This window comes from Perna viridis, chromosome 2 (assembly GCF_037379345.1).
Source record: "Perna viridis isolate PV_CMFRI_1.1 ecotype Kerala chromosome 2, ASM3737934v1, whole genome shotgun sequence".
Taxonomy (NCBI): domain Eukaryota; kingdom Metazoa; phylum Mollusca; class Bivalvia; order Mytilida; family Mytilidae; genus Perna; species Perna viridis.
Genome location: NC_142446.1, coordinates 28,124,528 through 28,139,613, shown reverse-complemented (window position 1 = coordinate 28,139,613; position 15,086 = coordinate 28,124,528). Strand labels below are relative to the sequence as shown.

General features: G+C 33.9%; 1 protein-coding gene across 1 annotated transcript in view; it reads right to left on the bottom strand.

Moving 5' to 3' along the window:
* Positions 1-4,326: 4,326 nt before the first annotated feature.
* The window catches only part of LOC148624333 (uncharacterized), a 29,223-nt gene continuing 18,463 nt past the window's right edge, over positions 4,327-15,086 (bottom strand). Inside the window, exon 16 of the mRNA XM_088571022.1 lies at positions 4,327-14,930. Coding sequence (XP_088427148.1) covers positions 14,641-14,930 — 290 coding nt within the window. The 3' untranslated portion in view covers positions 4,327-14,640. The remainder of the gene's footprint in view (positions 14,931-15,086) is intronic.

Below are 15,086 nucleotides of genomic sequence, written 5' to 3'. Positions count from 1 at the left end.
AATCCATCGGTACTGACTCACAGTTAACATTTCAAAATCAATATTTCAACTAAATCTTGTATCAAACAATTTTATCTAATTCTAAATTGTCACATACATTTGCAGCCTGAAAAATTTTTCCTTAGACAAAAACTGTATACATGTACTTGGCTTGCAGCTGTATGAAATATATCAAGAGGCACTGCCAGTATCATTTGTTTCAGAACCAACATAACGTGTATCATTAACTTTTCTTTAGAATCTTCATTTGTATATTTATAGACAATTGATGTAAGAGATTGGAATTCCGTTCTTTCATACCCCAAGCCAAGTCGGGAAAAGCTTGCCAAACAATCTCTAGCACTACTGTAATAATAATTAGACCATCCGTTTAGGCCTGCAAAAATGTTTCCGGTCACCCTACTGACCCTCCTTCAGACCCCCTACTCATAAGTTTTTATTTGAAATTTCGAAGAAAAAAAATAACGTAAAAATTCTGCCGATTGTCTTTCAGAAAAAAAGAAGAAAATTGAAAACACACCTGTCATGAGTGTGCTCTTGGTCGTAGATAATCCTTTTTGGAATTCGATATATTTTTTTTCTATTTTACCACCTCCGTCAAAACAAAAAAATACTCATGCGCCGAGGATTAGGCTGTGGACTAAGTCTATTACATGTTAAGTCTTTGCATATTTGGTTTTCATTGTATCTTTATGACTTATTAAATTTCAAACATATCAAATGAAAATCAAAATTCTTATCTAGGGTGGACTCAAAACCCTGACTTAGGTGGATGCTATCTACCGACCCTACTAAATTTTAGAATAGTGCTCGGAAACATAACATTGTTTTTTTCGGCCTTGGAAATTTTTCATCAATTCACTGGCATGCACCAATATCTGTCTTACTTGCACTGGAAAGTGTTGCTTTTATCCCAAAAAGTATTTTGCTGGGTCAAAGATTCAGCAAATGCTGCTGTAAGCTGTACAACGATGTAGTGACATTAAATGACGTGATAATGCGTTAATTTTAATGAATTTAATGATTGAACATAGTCACATGACTAATTTCCCTGAAAACACAATGACACACATTCACGGGTTTGACTATGCCCGGGGACTGTGTAAACGCTTTGATGCTTTACGCCGGCCCGGAGAGATCCCAAACGATAGCCAAGAACGAAACGAAGGGTGTAACGGATATACGGAAAGTGCTATCATTTTCAACTTTATTGTTATAGTATTAATTACATAACATCATGATAAACGATTTATTTAGAACAGTGGTTAAATACTTGAAATAGTGGAATGCCCATCTCCTGTTTATTATTTTGTTGAATTTTTCCGGACTTGCAATTTAATAGTTGAACAACGTGTCCCCAGCTGTTTATACGAGTTCTTGTTGCCAAATCCTATTGATTATTTCGTAAATTTTAAATTGTATATTGAATTTTCAAAATAATAAAAAATCAATACTTGAAATTGAAAAGATGCAAGAACTGTTCAATGGAAATTTAAAGAATTATTTGTTTATTAAACTGGAAGTTGGGGATCCTGGGATACAGAGATTCCCAGTATAACTGTCACTTAATGCTGATTAGGTATAATCTGTATCGCATCACTGTCACTTAATGTTGAATAGGTATACCCTGTATTCTTGTCGTTGATACGGATAACTTGTCAAATATATCACTGAATATTTAACCGGAAGTGTCAGAATGAAATGTTGGACCCTGGGGTACAGAGGTCCAGTTATACTGTTTCAACCAAATTATGTCACTGCGCGAAATACACCAATGACTGGGGATGCAGGAGTTCCTAAATTCATGTAACCACCAGTCAAACAAAGTGCAGTCTGAGCGTCTGTGACCAATACCACTATGCTAATATTTGAAATTCACATTTAACTGGGTTCACAAATATATAAAACAAACTTACATATTTTATTTTATGTATAAACATCTTTCCGTATGCATATGTAGATAATTGTAAATAACGTGCTAACCTAGGGTACAGTGATTCTCATCTCTTCCGTGTGGGAATATTTAAAAAAATTTTGCGAAATTCAAATGTGCCCCCCCCCCCATCTAAAATCCTGGATCCGCCCCTGATAACAAGACATTAATACTACACGCGTAAAAGTAATTAAGTTTTATTAAATTGTGAAGATTTTAAGGATTTAATGAAATAGAGATTCTAAAGAAAAGGCCTATGACAGTGTTTTGAAATGCTGAATGTACATACACGTTACGTTGGTTCTGAGACCAAATGATACTGGCAGTACCTCTGGATATATTTTATACAGCTGCAAAATAAGCACTACAGTATACAGTTTTTGACCAAGGAAACATTTTCCAGGCTACAAATGTATATAACTATTTAGAATTAGATAAAATTATTTGATACAAGATTTAGTTGAAATATTGATTTTGAAGTGTTAACTGTGAGTCAGTATCGATGGATTTAGCCTGTAAGTCCTTCATATGCCAGTATTGTAATTTTGTTTCATAAGAATTTCAAATGTTATCTGTTGAGTACACGTCAGTAAGTGGGGATTTTTTCTCCATTATGCAGTTTTATTCTCTTTTCCTAGAGAACTGTTTAATTAGGACTAATGTAAAAACAAAGACCTTATAGATGTAAATTCTATGCAAATCACACACTACTAAGTTGGTCCTAAGGAAGAGTAATTGACAGGATTTTTAGGGAATTGAAAATGAAGCGTTCCCAAACCCTGAATTTGCCTATATATATATATGTATATATTTAGTGTAATTGTTTCACCGCAAAACAGTGTACATTGGTATGGAGCTGACAGCGGCGTCAACGTCGGCGGCGTCCGTGTCGTGGTCCATATGCACTTGGTTTTCGTGTGGTGACTTTATAGTTATTGTTGATCAATTGTTATGAAATTTTGATATGGTTTTACTAACTACTAAAGAAATGCTCTTATTTGGTTTTAATATGGCTCCTACCATGTTAATATAAAGGCCATCCATGCAACTGACAGATACCACACACTGTAGTTTTCTGTTGATCTAAAAAAAACCAAAAAAAAACAAAACAAAAACAAAAACAACAAAACTGAGAGTCCAGAATTTTATCAAGCTAACCTATATAAAGTGAAATGGCCAAAACGTATGGATGTTCAAATTTGCTCTTCGGGCAATACCAGTCTGCGTTCTTACTTGCCCCTACGGGCAATACCAGTCTGTGTCCACACTTGTAATATACAAATAAAAATTACAGACAATTAATTTGTAGACATTATGAAAATCCCTCATCTATAATCTGTTTATTAGAAACAGTATATTTTTCAAAAAGATATAGATATTGGAAATTAAAATTTTGGGAGCGTATGAGACGTATTTTTTATAACCTTGGTGCAAAAGCCTGTCTCTTAAGACAAAACTTAACTGAATTTATATTTTGAATCTTTAATGTGAATTACTGAAATTTCGGGGTAAACCCCATTTAGTTTTAACATTTAAATGATTCAAATTCTTTGATAATTTTCACACGTCATTTGTACTCGATTGACTTTACCTGGACTTAAGCTGGATACAGTCATCTGTAAGATTTTTTCCGCAAAACAAAAGTTATCCACTGGAAAAAATGTAAATCTATACGAGAGTGTAAGAAGTTTACTTTTAAGGAGAGACGTTACTAAATGGCCATGTCACACTTTTTTTTTAAATTAAATTATGCATGTGTATTCATCTCATCAATTTACATCGTAATATCAACTTTTTAATAGGGCTTATGAACCAACTAAGGATGATGATATTGAGAATCAAAGACGTCGGTTTTAGAGGTCCATTTAACAAAGATATATAGGAAAAAGTAGAAAAAAATGTTCGAAAAATTCATATTTCTCAGTATATCTTTTTCAAATTTGTTTCTACCAAATCCAAAAACTAACATAGAGTAGAATTAGAAAATACGAATCGATCGGTGCATAGAAAAGAATACCTTATGGAGGCTCCCTTTTCAGTAAACACGCACGAACTATTGTACCTGTCCGGAAAATGACGTCTGATTTGTTGACGGCGCTATTTCATTGTCCAAAGTTGTCAAACATTTTATCAAATTTGTTCGAATCAAGTAACTCGTAATCTTGCTTGACTGTATGACATTATTTTTAACTTGAAGCAATACCAAATTCATGGTGAATATTTCTAGTTTGTATGGTGTATCCATCTGCACCATGAAAACTGATTTATTCAACGGGTCATAGTTTTCCTTTCCTCGTTTGTCTACCCTGGACTTGACTTTTTATGAGCAACTCGGCGGGTGTTTCTAGAAAAGCAAAGGAGGCATACCCTACCGGTGCAACTGGTCCAGTAATGAACACTATAATGTATACCGAAGAAAAAGTTTTGATCACCAGATCTATATGAATAATCACTCGGAACGCAAAATCATTGAACAACTTAAAATGTAAAACGTCTACTGTGTTAGCAGAATAAACAGTCCTGATAACTATTATTATTATTTTAATTATTATACAATACTTATAAAGCGCCTATCTAATACTAAAATTACTGTAAGTGCTGTACATAACATAAAAATAAGTTACAAATAAACACAATTTCCCCTTAAATAGTAATAATAATTATATTTAAAAATGGATTACAAGATTAAAACAAAGAAAAGTGCATGCGAATCTTAAATATTTAAAGGAAAAAAAAATCACATACATTTACAAGTTGATATATACAAGTAAAATTTTGAATATATGAAAAAAAATATCTATAAGATTAATAAAATATGAAAGGCAGCAAACACCATAAAATATTAAGGGTTAATTTATACCTTTAAAAATATATAGAACCGAGATTTAAAGAAAAAAAACCATTTTTAACTGTATTTGACTTGGTTACTTTTGGTTTACCGCTTTTTTGAGCTCACTAAAGATAGCTTTTAAGCTGTCTTGACCATCCCTCTTTACAGCTAATAATAATTCAAGGTGTTTGCACGTCAACCCACTTCTAGTCGCCTTCCCACTCATGCATTTTGCTATGCCCTTGTCCCGCTATCGCTCGGGGTAAAGTAATGCGGCATAAATGGTCAGCCCTTGGAAAAACAATGATAAAATGGAGTTTCCGTGCTTTATTTCGATTTGAATAGGACAATAACAGTACTTTTTATACATTTTCGTGACGTATTACGGTAACCTTAGACCCGTCATATTTGTCCATATTTGGCTGTATACTTTAAGCTAGTTATGTCAGCTGAAATGGTCGCTAGTGAAATTTTGCGTTGTGTTTTTTTTTATAATGAAGGAAAAGGCGAATTAAGTAGAACGATGTTAGATGTGGTAATAGTCGTTTGCATTATAGGCTAAAAACCACTAATTCCACTTCCCATAGGCTTCTATGCTAATTTCACAATATTCAATGGCTTCTCTGGACTTTACCTTAACTTTAACCTGCAGATGACTATATATCAGCATGATTCTACATATGTCAGCTCACAATCCTCAGAATGGCATGTGGGGTTAGCAGACTTGCAGTGCAGTACTGGTCACCGGAAGTGAAGGGTCTATAAATAGCATGGGAAATCCCAGTATTTTCACAAGATAGGGGTACATTTAAAAATCATTATGGAGATTAGGCTTCACATCACAAGAAGCAAAATGCACCTATAAAATGTACAGAAATGTTTTTCCTTTCAGAAACTGTTTAAATTTTTTAAATAAGATGACGACTTTTTTCACAGCACTATGAGGAACAGGGGTAATTTCTGCGTAGGACTATTTTTGCGTGCGTTCCAAATGCTCATTGGTTGAATTGGTGGTCTGTAACCTTATAAGGTCACAGTGTTCACACATGGACATTCATTGAAGATTGTTATTGTTTAGTTACATACAAATTACAAGTATCAAATTCTTTATTGATACAAACTCATAATGCAATACATGGTTATTATTTCTGAATTATCAATATTCAGATGTCATCCATTTTTTATCATCAAATTATGTGCACTTAGGCGAATTTTACTGATTGCTGATACACGCGGGCGCACGAGGCACGTGGCGAGTGATATACTGAGTATGTGTGCAAGTGATTTTTACGGAATATAATGCAACTTTTCTAAAACGTTCAATATTTTTATTATAAATGAATTTGATGTCCATTCACGCTACTGAAATGAATCAAAACAGCTGATACACATCGGAATGCTACATGTGTTTGTTTACAAGATTAAATTGGACAATAATTTTAATACACACGCACACACACACGCATGCCACGCCCATATACACTCATATAGCTATCGAAAATTGACCACAGTTGTGGTCTCAAAGCCTGTTAAGGATGTCATAATACAATACAGTATAACGTCGCGTTAAATCAGATTGGCGTAATGAGAGAATGAAAGAAATAAGAGGCTCCCAGGAGCCCAAATTGCTCACCTAGATCAATTTTGCCTTTCGAGGGAATAAATTTAACTACACCTATTTTATAGTGTTTATACTATGCCAAATTTTAACGTTAGAGAGAGAGATAGACGAAAAGCTGGGCATAATATTAACAACACTGAATAGCAAGCGGACATGACTGAGAACACACATAATAACTCAACTATGGAAACAAAATCATTTAATAATATTTTTGTGATTAAAAAAAATCCTGGTCACAAGGACCTGTGAATTTAACACAAGAGGCTCCCAGCAGCCTGAATCGCTCACCTGGTTAAATTTGTCTTTCAAAGGCAATAACTTTAACAAGGGGTTGTCCAACAATTTTGACTCAAGAAGACTTTGGTAGGACTATTATAAGGATAATTTCATATTTCTATCTATTACAATTTTCAAGATATTGTCTGAAATCTGTAAAATAAAAAACAAAAAAAATTCGTTTTTCATCTCTAAAGGGCAATATCTCTTCAAAGGAGTCACCTGACAACTTTGATCCCTGAAGACATTTGAATGCCTTATAATAAGGGTCATTTCAGCAATTGAAATAATTTGGTTAAATCTAACGGTTTTGGAGATATATTCTAAAAACTACTGTCTGACCCCTATGTTCTATTTTTGGTAACGGCTGACATGTTTTTCAACTGATCAAAAACCCCCATACACTTATATGCATGATACCCCAAGGAACATTTATACCAAGTTTGGTTCCAATTGGTCAAGTAGTGTCAGAGGAGAAGATCTTTGAAAAAAATAACATTAAAACTGCAAAAAAATGTCGAAAAAGGGCAATAACTCCAACATGGCTTAACAGATTAAAATGAAAATTTGACCACAGATAGATCTCATCATGCTGAACACTTCTACAAGATGTTAGAATTGGCTTAACTTAACGGTTTTGGAGATATATGCAAAAAACTACTGGCTGTCTTACCCCTATGTTTTATTTCTAGTAACGGCGGCCATGTTACTAATCCCCACATCACATCTATGCAGGATACCCCAAGGAACATTCATACTAAGTTTGGTTCCAAATAGTCAAGTAGTGTCAGTAAAGAAGAGTTTTGAAAATTGTTAACGACAACGACGGACGACGACAGACGTCAAGTGATGGCAATAGCTCACCTGGCCGAAGTCCACGTGAGGTAAAATTAACCGCGGTCTATCACCTACAGACATTTCGCAAAACTAATTAGGTACACAATACAGTTAGGAAGTTTCTGAAAATTTAGTCTCATTTTGTTGAAATAAAGCTGTTTTGAGGCAGTCCGCACAGAAATTTCTAGTGTTTTGTCATAAAAAAAGTGCATATTTTTCAAATCCTTGGTGTGTGGAGGTTCTAGTCATTAATAAGTAATTTAGTGATTATTGTTTTAAAATCCAGTAGCCATGGTAACATACTGAAAAAAATATTACTCATTTTTAGTACAAATCAGGGGTGCCTTTCCAAAAACTAACAGCCAAATAGTATGTTTTATAAAATATTAGGCACTTAGACACTACCACGGGATGAAAGCATGCTTGAACTAGGTGGAAAAAGAGTAAAAAAAATAACACCCCTTTCGATTCATTCTCTCACAATTTTAGTGCGAAATGAGGTATTTTGAAAATCAGCCATCTGATGCTGAGGAGAGAACCTAATGCGGCAGGGGACTGAAACGTTCCGGATATCATTCTTCATTTAAATTACACCTGTTTATCATTACATATATTACATCTGCCTATGTAGAAATGCTTAACTACATTGAAACAATATATCCACCAAATTTCAACTTTTTAATTTTCAGTTTTACAAAATTTGACGGTGTGCGAAACAGTGCGCCTTAATGTAATTGTACAGTGCACCCTTACATGGTCCTACCCTGTGAATAAGCGATCAAAACAATATTAAGTTGATCGGTCAGAGCAAACGTCAGTAAATTGTCGTCAAAGAAATCGCTGTTGTACAGACGTGCGGACATACGCTAAGATTACCACAGGTGTCCCCATTTCATACATGTAAGCCCAAAATATATATTTCCCAGAGTACTCCCTTGTGTGAGGATTTTTATTAAAGAAATGTTCGAACACCGACCTCAAGCCGTCTTCCAATGTTTAACATACAAAAAATGTTAAAAAACGGATATTAAAACAAATAAGGCACTCGCAAATACAAGTAATCACCGAAATATGGCTTTGTAAATATAAATGTAATTGCATAAGGGGTCCGGGCCAGCCCCTCTCTCTCGGCAAATTACTGTCGGCTGATTATGATATTGCAGTTGATGTGTTTCATTTTCTCTATATATTTATATTTAAAAGTATGAAGGTGAAATAAAACTTGTTTGAATATAAGTAGGGATTTTCTTTACGGAAAAGATATTGTAATTTTCTGTAACGGTTATTTAACTTTTTTTAAAATACAAAAATACCACTATTACTAAGTATTATTATTTCTTTTGTGATGACTTGACAAGTACTTATCGGAGAAACATATCTCGCTTTATAACAAGTATATGACACCATTTCGCAACTCCCAAATATGTAAACAGTTCAAGAAATATCTTGGCTATTCAAGAAGGTTTTTCCTTATGATGCATCTGCAAAGTTTGCAGTGTAATAGGCTTACGATAATGATTCAGAAATGTACCCTGCTACCTTACATTTAAGGTTGAAGTACATATTTTATGCGAAGCCGAATATGATTTTGTTTGTTCTCAGGGTAGGTTAGTGCAAATTGTGACCTCGAGTCAATTATCAATACAAATGTTTTTAAAGGGTATGAAACATCATATCATTATTTCTGTTACGAGACGTAGTTTGTTCATGAATTTATTTAATACTCATTATTTTGACAATACAGGAATTAACATGCTCTTGGAACTTACGGTGTCTTGTGGGTGATCAACTTTTTTTATCTCGTTGCCGATGATGTTTACGGTCTTAAATTGGATATCAATAAACAGTTCTTACTTTTACTTTTATCACAGAGGATTGCTCCCACTATCAAATTGCAGCCCGACTAGTATTCAGACAAGAATTGATATACCAGTCGGGCTGCATATTTAATGGTAGGCTTTTATTATAGACATAGACATTTAAATATAGTACAAAAAGGTGTCCTTATCTTTATCAAGCACCTGTTAATGTAAGACAATCCTGTGAAGAAACTGGTACTATAGTTACATAATAATACAGAACTGTCTTGCGTTTTGATTGTAGATTTTAAAATGATCATTACGAAATAGCTTATTTAAATTGCATATAAATGAAAAGAATGGAGAGAATTCCTAGTTCAAAAGACGATGAGTGCAATTGTCAATATCTGCATCGTTAACACAATGCTTAGTGTCTTTTCTTATAATGAATAATTTTATTTTTATTTTATTCTTATAATTTTTATTTTAACGGAAAACCATTGCTTACATAAAGACTGAAGTCTTGAAAGTCGCTAATAGTCAAATATTCACTGTCACTGATTTTGGCATACTTTAAACATCCGTAATGATACAAATGCGATATGCTCTAAATTCGGGTGACTTCCGCTAAAATCTTAGTTCCCTTGATATTATTGCGTACTCTTTCGTAACCGTTATGACCCGAATGGCTATATAGAGATATCAGTGTCCTGATAATATAAATGACCTTTATATAATTAATTGTAACGAACGCCTGTGTTTGAATCGGAAACTGGGTAATATTACATAAATTCAATGCTAACCGATCATTTTATCTTTTAATGTAAACTTCCCGTTCTAATACAAGCACATCTTCCCAAGTCAGGGTTTTGAGTCCATCCTTGCTCCCTCAAACCCCTGACATCACTCATTCATATTTAGCGGGTATCGCTCAGCCAATTCCGATTGGTTGCTTCTCCGGGTGCGAAGGACCAATGAAAATTGATTTGACAAAAAAAAAATGTTCGTGGAAAGGTAAACTATGTCACAAATAATTCAGTATGACCAAAAATGATAACTGTAGATTCTATTTGGAGTCATTAGCGAAAAAAATGACGTTATGTGTATGTAGCCATTTTGTAAGTTGTATCGAAGAGTTTCTATTACGAGTGATTTGATCAGATTTTGGATCCGGGTTAAATTTCGGTAACTCACTAGATGGCGCTGGAAGATTCATCACTCATTCATGTTTAGTGGATAGGCTTGGGAGGATGATACGAGAAAAAAAAAATCGATTGAATTTCTAATATTAAAAAACGAATTAGAAATTGATTTTCTAATGTTAGAAAATGGACTTCTTGTATTCAATTACGATTTTTTAACATTAGAAAATCGTTTTGTGATATTAAAAAATGTGACTGATTGTGCAATATTGCAAGGTGATTTTCTAATATTACAAATTCATTTTGTAATATTACATATTCAATTTGTAATATTACAAAATGTCTGATGTTTTATAATATTAAAAAAATGATTTTGTAATATTACAAATACATTTTCTAATATTACATATTCAATTTGTAATATTACAAAATGTCTGATGTTTTATAATATTAAAAAAATGATTTTGTAATATTACAAATTCATTTTCTAATATTACAAAATATTGATTTTTGTCCACTTTGGCTTGCCATATATGACCTATATAGTCTTGTAACTAGCCTCGGTGCCTGAAATAGAAACTGGGTAATGCTAACCGATCATTTCACGTAAACTTCCCGTTCACATACAAGCAAGAAACCCGTAGAACACACGTGTATGATATTTAAGAGGTACATTTTTATCTCTTATGAAACAAGAACTATATGTTGTGGCGGTGAACACGGCGGATCTGCAGGATTGTGTGGCGTGTAACTACAAATTTACGCAAAATATTTAAAAAAGGTACAAAAATTGCTCAATCATATGCAATAATCACTATTCCTTTTAACTGCTGCCTAGATGTTATATACCTGCCAACTTACACGATTTAATCGTGTTTTCACGATTTTGACCATTTGTCCCGCTGACAGGATTTTTCAGGTCAAATTTGTACCCAAACCCAATTTCGTCAAAATAACCTAAAAAATACGAAATCACCCCCCCCCCCCAAAAAAAAAAAAATTAAAAAATTCATGTTTCGACAGGTAAGGGTGTGTTTTATGACCCGTAAATAATCCCCGACGATCAATCTGCTGATCAGGGTTTGACACTTAGAAAATGAATCCCAACTGGATATACAACTATTTTATGAATATCCAATCATTTTCTTAAGATTAATTTTTACTCCACAATTAATTTGACAATACTCTCATTTTAACAGGTTTGAAATATGCGGAACCACGTGTGTAAACAAATTATAAAATTATCATTGTTTATACAAAATGAGTAACTCTCCTGCAGTCTTCACATTTCCTGTAATTTCAACAGCGCAGTATTTTTCCCAAAAGTTTTGTTTGCAATAGTTAAAAGAAATACTATTCCATTAAAACAGTGATGATTTTGGTAATTTGGTAGCAATATTCTTGAATATTTGTTACATTTCCTCATATACTTACCTCACAGTAATACTGAGTATGGATTGGATGATAAGAAAAAAATGACATGCTTCCTGACCGTCCGTCTAAGACCGGACAGGGTAGTCAAGGACGCTAAATATCCCCAGTAGTAAGTTTCCTGTAAACCATTCTCATTTATTTTATTTCAGAATTAAAGCTTTAGTATTTCAATTAGGGTTGAAGGAATCCACCATAACAAATTACTACAGTAAAACCCATGCAGTTTGCAAAATATGTCCTGAAAATGTCGGTTCACACGTCATCCCATGTTAAAACCCCTTTGGGCATTTTCAAAAATTGGCAGGTATGATGTTATCAGTTTGTTAATTTGCTATTACCCTTCATGAAAATATTTATGGGAAAATGTAAGTACTTTAATTAAAACATTTGACATGTAAGACTTTATTACACGTAACAACATCTGTCCATCATATCTACTCAAGACATTAACTACATGTATCAACTATCAGACACTCGGACGGTGAATTCACCATGGACTTGTATTAAAAACCCAATCACATCAATACATTTCTTTGTTTTGCAGCTACAGCCAATTTGTATGATGGTAATGACATCTTTATCGGTATCGTTCGAAGTGAAATTTTCTACTTTCAAGTTATGTCATTTCATGTTTTTGCGGTTCCGTGTATACCGAAAATAAAGTGTTTTGTATACAAAAAGTACAATTATCAGAAATGTTCTAGAGATCACGTTGTCACGCAATCACCATCATTAATCATAATTTCATGGAATGTATGGATAAGTGGAAGAGTAATCAAGGGAACCAAGGTTCTAGCTGTTATCAAAAGAATGTAATCCAGTGACAAAGACCAGACATGGAAAACAGACATACACAACAAAGAACATAAAGTAACTAAAATCATACATACAAAGTAACAAAAGCAAATGAGCAACTCGGACTCCACTAAAAACTGGGAGCGTGGACCAGGTGCAACGGTAGAGTAAGCGTCCTCTGCTTTTCTAGAAACACCCGCCGAGTTGCTCATAAAAAGTCAAGTCCGGGGTAGACAAACGAGGAAAGGAAAACTATGACCCGTTGAATAAATTAGTTTTCATGGTCAGATGGATACACCATAACGATCCATGAGTTCATGATGACGACCATAAAACCTCTGTAGTGATGACTCAATCTTGTAGCATCATAACTCTGTTCCAGAATCCTCTTTGTTAAAGTTCTAGCGCGATACAAAAAGTCTGGCAGTGCGTAGTTTCGGCAAGCTCTGGCATAACGTATGAGTTGTAATATGAAAACTCCATACGCAGGTGCTGAAGGGATGTTGCCACATATGAAAGGAAAGTTAACAATTCTGAATGAAAAGTCATCACGTTTGTCGTGAAGTTTGGTCAATAGTTTTCCTTTACCATCGATTTCTAAGTGTAGGTCAAGATATGAGGCTGACTTCACCGTGTCTGTAGTATCCTTTATCTCAACTTCTTTGGGGTAGATGCGATGTATCAAATTCCAGAAATTAGGATTGTTTAAAGATAATACGTCATCTATATAGCGGAAACTGAGATTAAAGATATCTTTCTTTTTGGATCAGATCAGCTATAGAGTCAGCCTCATATAAGTGAAGGAATAGGTCAGAAAGTAAAGGAGCACAGTTTGTTCCCATTGGAATGCCGACCGTTTGTTGAAAAACACGTCCACCACACTGGACAAATACATTGTCGATTAAAAATTCCAGCATTTTGTAAACATCTTCCTCTGTACATTTGGAAGATGATTTGGAATTATTTCTTACAAAGTACGAGGAATCTCTACCAAGAACTATATATTTGTATCTAGGCGTACCATCTTTTTTTAAAAAAAAACAACGATGTATAATGTTTTTAAGTCGGGATTTTAATTGAGTATGGGGAATAGAAGTATACAGTGTTGAAAAATCATAGGTTTTAATGCTATTATATTCAGATAATAGTCTTGAACTGATTGTCTCCAAAAGATCTTTCGAATTTTTCAGGATCCACATTGAATTAATATCACTACGGGAGTAACAAGTGTTGTGGTAGGACTGCAGACCCTCTTTGACAGTTGTGAGTACAGAAGTTAAAAGTTTTGAAAGAGGTTTTTGGTACATTTTGCAGATTCAGCGATGAAACGTTTGTACGGATTCTTGTGGAGTTTAGGAATCCAGTACATAGACGGTAAATCACAATCATCGTCCTTGGTAGAGAGATCAAAAGAGGATAGCACAGATTTATGGTTTTCCACAATCTCTTCTTTTGAGAGTGTGGAAAAAATGATTTAATTTTTTTTTTAAACAAGACAAACTATGAGCAATACTCATTAACTTGATATAATCCTTACGCCCCCATTTGATAACATTCAAATTTTGACCTCCACATCTAGTTTGGATTTGGATCTAAAATAAGAGATGCACAATAGGAATATGTAATTAATATTCTGTGAAAGTTTCAATCAATTCTTTTCTGTGGTATGGAAGGAGTAACGGATAAGAGATGGTCCCCAATGTCCATATATTCACAAATGAAAAAGTCCATGTTTTGCTATATGAAACCCCCAAATTGTTTCGGATCATAATCTAATATATGAGGTGCACAATGGGATCATGTAATAAATAAATCCGTCTATTCACTGATGTATGAGTAACGGGTAAAATATGGGCCCTCTAATGAACGAAAGGGAGTACTGACGGACGGACACCCCTACCACTATATACTCTCTACTTTTCAAGTGTTGGTGAAGTATATTATACTGGCCTTTAATTTGTTAAAAGATATAACTACATACAAAGACCTAATTTTTTTATACAGTTTTTGCGTATATGTCCAATCTTCCGCCTAAAATGACCAATCCAAGAAATTATGATATCTTCATCAGTGAGGTAGAAATGTTTTCCTAAAATTACTTTATCGGTCAAAATAATGAGTTTAGATCGTCTAACACTACAGCTACCTGACACGATTAACTTTCTTTTTTTGTAAGCTATATTGCTATATAATTCTTTTTGAACAAGCACGTCTAACTCCCCTCTTCTGTGCCGTCGTCTTCCTTGAACTTTGGCTAGCAGCGCTGGAAATCGAAGAGAAAACCAGCTTAACTTTACTAGAGTAATCAGAGAAGTTTCAGTACGAAAAGTTCATTTTTCCTAATTTTGAAAAAATATATTTATAATTGTTATATTATGGTGATTCGATAGGACTTTTGTCCATGCACGTGTTAATACTT